General features: G+C 36.8%; 1 protein-coding gene across 2 annotated transcripts in view; it reads left to right on the plus strand.

Annotated features, from left to right (window-relative positions):
- gmppaa (GDP-mannose pyrophosphorylase Aa) overlaps positions 1-6135 on the plus strand; it is a 13288-nt gene extending 7153 nt beyond the window's left edge. For both annotated transcript variants that reach the window (XM_038276362.1, XM_038276363.1), the window contains 3 exons: positions 1350-1442; positions 1951-2119; positions 5895-6135. In XM_038276362.1, the coding sequence (XP_038132290.1) occupies positions 1350-1442; positions 1951-2119; positions 5895-5995 (363 nt within the window). In that variant the 3' untranslated portion in view covers positions 5996-6135. The remainder of the gene's footprint in view (positions 1-1349; positions 1443-1950; positions 2120-5894) is intronic.
- The last annotated feature ends 863 nt before the right edge of the window (positions 6136-6998 follow it).

The raw sequence follows: 6998 nt of genomic DNA on the forward strand, positions 1-6998 counted from the left end.
GTCTACAGTTCGCCCACTGAAACTGCATGAAAATACCTATAGTAAGAAGCTCACTGCTGATGATTCTGCATCCTTAAAGAATGTCTAGTTTTAGCATTAGACCATTTTGGTGCATATATGTGGCTATAATTGCTACAAAACTATTAGACATTTATGCACAGAGTTATTATCTGTGCTTTAAAATGCCCAGGCCTGATTTAAAGCCTGTTTTTCAAAGTTGCATCCTATCTATGGAAAATGAAAACATGCCATAAGAAGCAATGTCAAATCTTACATTTTTTTTGATAAAAATGAAAAGTATAACTTGGCACAATGTTGCTATTTTAGGTACTCAATATGTTATTATTCGATATCAAAAACTAAAAACCTCACACAAAAAATTGGGAAAAGTAACCTTTTTATTAGAATCCCTTTTTAATAAAATAGTAGTTGGTTAAATTTTCATGTTTTCTAAGCCACAGCAAGTTTTTGGGCTACTATATAAAGCTTGGAAATCAAAGCCAATTCTTACATTTTGAATAGAAAAAGCCTCCTGGATGTGAAACGACATGTCTTCAAACTTGGAAACAAAGTCCAGTTGATTTTTTGTCTTAACTTTTTTGGAATGACTATGACCTGGATGAGAATCTTCACCAGCAACTAGAATTTTGAAGAAAACTAAAGGCATTTTCTTTGCACAGCTGAAAGGTTTCATTTTGAATTATAAACATAAACTCTGGAAATTTCATTTAAAATCTGCAATAATGTTGGTAAATATTACATTGACTGACAGTTTGGACCTATTCTGTTCTTTTTTTCTTTCTTTTCTCTTCCATTAATCAATCTAAGCCATTTAGCACTTATAATGTGTCCCATTTAAACATTTGTCAGCTGGAATAATGTCCAACCAGTTTAATGTCGTATTAGTATGTAAAAATCTAAGCCTGTTTCTAATAGAGTATAATACCCAACAATTACTGCCTGCCTAGGCCATTCAGTAGGAATAAAGCATGTAATGATATTGAGCCGTTGATATATTTGCAATGCATTTTGCAGCTCTGAGACTTTCTGCAACCATTTTTCAGTTTGCAGCCAAAACCTTAAAACAGTCCATTTTTAAAACGAAGGTGATCTCTTTATATTAGTATTCAGTGAAGTTTATGTCTTTTCCAGTTTAGGCCTGATCAGTTGCCTACATTTACCCGAATATTAAGTCTGTGAGATAACTAGTGAACTGTTTTCCCACGGGTATAAGCTAGGCTGTGGAAATGTTATCCACCCTTCTGATTGGAGGCTTTGAAATGTATTTATTGTGAGCAGATCAGTCTCTGTAGCTATTTAATAATCTTCAGTATTCATTCTCTGTGCAGTTGGGCCCCAATGTCTCAATTGGCACTGGCGTGACTATTGGTGCCGGGGTCAGAGTTCGAGAGTCGATTATTCTTCATGGTGCAACCCTACAGGTAAGTCATCCTGCGCTCTGAACTCAGGTTATTGGTTTTTATTAAATTGAATATTCTATACATTAGCACATATCTTGAAATTCTTCTTGATATTAAGTTGACAGACAAATGGAGCTAAAGGTAAACCAGTTTCCCATTAAGTGACATCTTTTACATTTTAGTGCTAACCTTCTCTATCCTTCCCATCTGACATCCCTTACATTTATCAACACGCTCATCTGTCTGCAGAAATATTGTTGCCACGGACGCTCACAAAGATGTCACGGTTAACGATTCTCAGGCAGCTATAATTTAATCTCACGTCTCCCGTGAAGACCGGGGGCCATTTTAACCAAATTTATGCTGCTGGTGATTTATTGGTTTTCCTTGCAAAGCGGCTTTAAGGGCAAATTCTTGGTTAAAGTATTCCTATGAATAAACACTCGCTTTGATCTGTGTTAACATTATTTCGTTACAATTTCTGATGTATTTTTTAAATGTTTTTCTATCCCATTTATTCATTTTTCAGGATCAGTGCTGCGTTTTGAACAGCATTGTGGGATGGGATAGTACTATTGGCAAGTGGTCACGAGTAGAAGGAACCCCCAGTGACCCAAACCCCAATGACCCTTTCGCAAAGATTGCCAGTGAGACTCTCTTTAGAGATGGAAAACTCACACCTTCTATTACTATTCTTGGTAAGTCTCTCTCTGTTAGTGGTGAATGTGTGACACCATCTTTGTCAGGCATAAATGAAGTGTAAAAAGTGAGCGGTTGCTCTGCGTCATTTAGTTTTTATTGGTCGCCTAATTACTGAGCAGGAAGTTCAGATCTACTTAATTGTATTTTAATGTCTCCCTTTGGTGTTTTATCCTTTTGTGTTAAGGCAAGAACTGAATCACAGACCCGACAAATAATGTTCACATTTAAATTGGAGTGTTACAACTGTTATAAAAATATCTTATTGCGCATGTAATGAAATAAAATGTTTAAGTTTGTTTGAAGTTTTTGAAACATCCATTAATAGATTTTTATTATCTTGTATATTTCTTTACAATATTTGTAACAGTTTAAATATTCTCTCCTTATGCAGTCTGAAACTAAAAGACTGATGCGATAGATCAACAACAAGTAGATTTAATGGGACTTTATGGCAGAATGTGTATTTCTATTTGGCACTCTAAGACTATGGTCATGAGCTACTCTGAGGAACGTTTGGCGATATGTCAGCTAAGTGATGCTTAGTCACACATGAATGATGAGGGAACCTACAGGATACCATTAAACTGCTCCAGACCAAGTAGAAATCAGCCAGTTGATGAGGAACCTAAGTTAGTTCACAGCAGGGAAGCTCAAGTCTAGTCTTTCGAAAGCTACTGTCCTGCAACTTTTAGGCTACGTCGACACTGCAGGCAAATGCTGCTCAAATCTGATTTTCACGGCAGTCTCAATGACTTTGTTCAGCCATATCTGAATCAAAAAGCTAAATTATGTCTGTATGCAGATTCTCCAGAGTCCTGGTAATTATCTAAGTATTTGATTTAGGTGAGTTGGAGGCACATCTAAATGCGTGAGGCCAGGAGTTGCCCATTCCTCCTTTACAGGCTCCAGACTGATCTCTGAGTCACTGGGGCTCATCACGCTGTGCTTCGTGTTTTCTGTTCATCTCTGGCTCACTAAACCAGGTTAACTTCTTTTAAAGTTTTAGCACACAAAAAAAACGGTTCCAGCTTTTGCAGATAAAATGTTGCCATTATCGGCTTATTTAGAAACCTCTGAGTGCAGCTCAGCGGGGTTCAAAGCAGACTTTCACTCAAAGTTCAGCAAATGCCACATTCTGTCTGAAAGCCCCATAGTTGTGAAGAGGAATCACAAGGATGCTCGTTTTATTCTGTTCTTACTTTTTTTTTCTTTGTAAGCAGGACTTTTACGTCTTTTTTTCAGTGATGCACTTTTTCTTTTCACTTTTCAGTAAAGGCCATATTTGTGGATCGGTTGATAACTGTAATAAAGACACTCTTTACTAATTTGGATTATGGATTAAACATTGCTATCTGTGAGGGTGCTTTATAACCCATCAATTCTATCCATTTTTTTCTTGTGTTAAAAAAAAAGAAAAAAAGAAACATCACATTTAAATGCTGTAAAAATCCACCCTGGTTCTCCAAGGAAAATTTGTTAGAAAACAAAACCTCCTATATAAAGTTTTCTCTGCAAGTCAGCTCAAATTCAGACTTAGCTAACAGCTTGTTGTCTCTGTCTCCCAGCTTGGTGCATTCTGTGCCTCCTCTCTTTAAGTTTGGTCAGCTGGCTGCCTCCTCAGCAGTTGGCCATCTATCTTCAGCTCCTTATCTCACTCTCCTCACACTAACTTACTTAGGGAATTCATTTGTAAACCAAATTTGTGCCAAAAAAAGATCCAAATAGCAATCCACTGCAATATATCCTTAATGTGATCACTAATCCGAGAGATCAGATAAGGGAAAGGTCAATGAGGTCTTAATCACAGTGACGTAATTATGCAACGAAAGACGCATTTTAATGTACTGTTAAGGTAGAGATAGGAGGGGAAAAAACAGGCACCTAAAACAGAAGATTTTAATGTTTCATCTCATCTGAATCTCCAACTGTGCAGAAGATATAGGCTGAATCCAATTTTCTAAAAACATGCATCTATAAAATGGTTATTTTGGATTTCTGAGCATGGGTCGAACCGTGGGTCGAAGACATTGGTGCTTCAGTTGTTCCGTCGAGGTTTCTCCCTTAAACCAACTCAAAGGATCCGTCTTCTGCATATTAATGCCAAGCATCTGCAAATCTGCCTTCAGCTTCCTGCCAAACTCCTGAAATTTCTTCCCTTTATTCTGCTGAGTATGGATATAACCCTGCCAGGTTTTCCCACACACGTCCCACGGTCTCTCTTTCAATTTATCTCTCTTTTAACAACCTAAAGTTTTTTGGGTTTTTTTATTCTGCTGCCTCTCAGGACCTGATTATCTGACATCAGGGATTAACAGATGTCAGTGTAACGTATCAGTAAAAAAACTAAAATTCTTATATCACAGGGAACTAAACCACAACAATTTACTAGATAGATGTTTCAGTGTCTTGCAAAAGATTCTTTTCAAACTTTTTCCACATGTAATTGCTTAACACTTAACATTAATTAATTTTACTGGGATTGTTAACTTGTAGGGTATCATGGCGTAGCATTGAATTGTGGGAAGGTAAACAGAGGATACATGGTTTTCTAAAGTTTTTGGTCTAATATGAGAGTCACAAGGGTTTTAGATTTGCAGGGATTTGCTTAAATGTTCCCTTTTCTTTATTTGTACCAACAGCTTTTTTCTAAAACAGTTCAGGCTCGTTGGACCTCCATAAGAGTCAACCATACGAAGATTACACTATGAAAATAGAAAAAAAAAAAAAGGGGGAAAAAGTAGCCTGATAAACCAGACTAAATGTGAGATTAAATGTGTACTTTAGTCTGGCCTCGATGAATGAGACATCTGAAGATTGTTGATGAGAACAACCAGTTGTTTTTTAAACCATGTCTTTGCCTATTGGCCAACGCTCTGACCAACGAGAGCAACTGACTGTGACGTAGTAAGCGCGACAGAAAGCTGGTGGGGGAGTGTAAACAAACAGCCTGTTGGTAAAACGGCGAATCCGTCCTTCTTAAAAATTAATGAGCGTAGAGCCTCTTCTTACTCACGTTTCAATGAAAACCCCAAGTCTAAACCTTCCAAAACTGGTTCCAAAGCTGAGTCAAACGAGAATGTGCAATAGTTGTTGCAATCTTCCTTGTTACGCTTTCTCCAGCGTCATGCAGCTTTGTATTTACGCCCTCAAAACCCCGCCCACTTTGCATCCAGAAATTCAAAACACATCTCTGCGTTGTGATTGGCCCGCCAGTTCTAGGGCCTGGGGCATTGATTGAGGCTAGACCAAACTGGCAGGCAAAAATTATTTTGGCTGCTGGCGGTGGGGCTAGTTTACTAGGCTAGAAAAAAAGCAGATTTATGAAATGAATGAAAGAGACCATAGGATCCACTGAGCTTGAGTCAAAAAAATAAACATAATTCCAATAAATGATACTAAAGATTCTGGTTATTTAACAAAATCTGGGGACCACATAAAAAAAAAAAAAAAAAAAAAAAAAAAAAAAAAAAAAAAAAAAAAAAAAAAAAAAAAAAAAAAAAAAAAACGTTGTGTACATAAATTCTAATTAATTTAAACAAATTACAAAAATATGTTTTAAAAGTGAATATTTTGCTTTAAAAGTATTGATTGTCTTTATTTGGCTGCATTCCACTTCATTTTCTCTAAGGTGACGTTCTTATCCGATGACTCTGTTTGAGGATTCATTTAGTTTTAGTCTCAATAAAGCAGCCAAGGAGAGAAGTATTAAGGATCAGTGTAGTAATTTAGTTTTTTGCTAGGGATTTGAAGCTCTTTGCTTTCTTTCCTCAGGTTGCAATGTGAACATTCCCTCTGAGGTGATAATACTGAACTCCATTGTTCTTCCACACAAAGACCTGAACCGAAGCTTCAAAAACCAAATCATCCTCTAGTTCCTGCTTTGGTCTTCTTTCAATCGACGATGAAGGATGCTGCTGCTGACCGACCTTTGGCACTAATGGAGAGTTACTGTACATAAGATTCTTTTTTAATGAATATGAAAAGCTGTCATTAAAACCGTTTTGAAAGATAAGTGCTTATATGCTTGTCCTTAAAATTTCATGAAACACTGGGTATCAACAACATTAGATGGAGGTAAATCATGCATGTTGATTCACCTTGAAAAGTGCCATGCCAGGATTTATTTTTTTATCATCTTCCCTCAACTGTAAAATCACTTGAGACAGAAGCGTTTGCAGTCAGCTGGGTTAAGCTTCTCAAGGTTATCCTTGACACTTTTCATTTGTCGACCTAAACATGAGAAGAGTAATTATTTTAAAATCAAAATAAACTTCAGGTAATTTAAATAAGTGATCACTTTTCCAAAACATTGATTGAAAGTTTTTGACAGGCTCCTTGTTAGTCCTGTGAAATTGACTACCATCAAAATAAATCAGCAGAGTTTAAGACTTGTGCTGCTTTCCCAAATGTGAACTTGCTCCACCTTCTACCATGCATACTTAAACAGGGCCTTTGCAATCACAGGACGGGCTGCTCCAATTTATTCATTCAGCTTCTTAACATTTACTTATTAAGCCCTCAAGCTCTCTTGATCGCTTCAGTACTTTTGTTCAAATTAGTGCAACACGAGTCTCTTTTGAGAAGAAAATTTCATTGCTTGAGCAGCTGAATAATATTAATTCAGTTGGTTCATCTCAGTCTCTTGGCCTTTATTGCAGTTTCTAGGATTCTCATCAATGCAGCCAAAACCTTAAATGCTATTGCTATTTGAGGCACCCCTAAAACTTATCAGGCCCCCCCATGTTGAACGTACCAATTAGATATAACGATCGAACAAAGAAAAAAGTCACAGTAACTGGATACACTGTAATGCTTGAGGTCTTTAATGTTTTTTATATATACAGTGAGGAAAATAAGTATTTGAACACCCTGCTA

The sequence above is a fragment of the Cyprinodon tularosa genome, unplaced genomic scaffold (genome assembly GCF_016077235.1).
Source record: "Cyprinodon tularosa strain WSP-4 unplaced genomic scaffold, ASM1607723v1 ctg124, whole genome shotgun sequence".
Classification (NCBI taxonomy): Eukaryota; Metazoa; Chordata; class Actinopteri; order Cyprinodontiformes; family Cyprinodontidae; genus Cyprinodon; species Cyprinodon tularosa.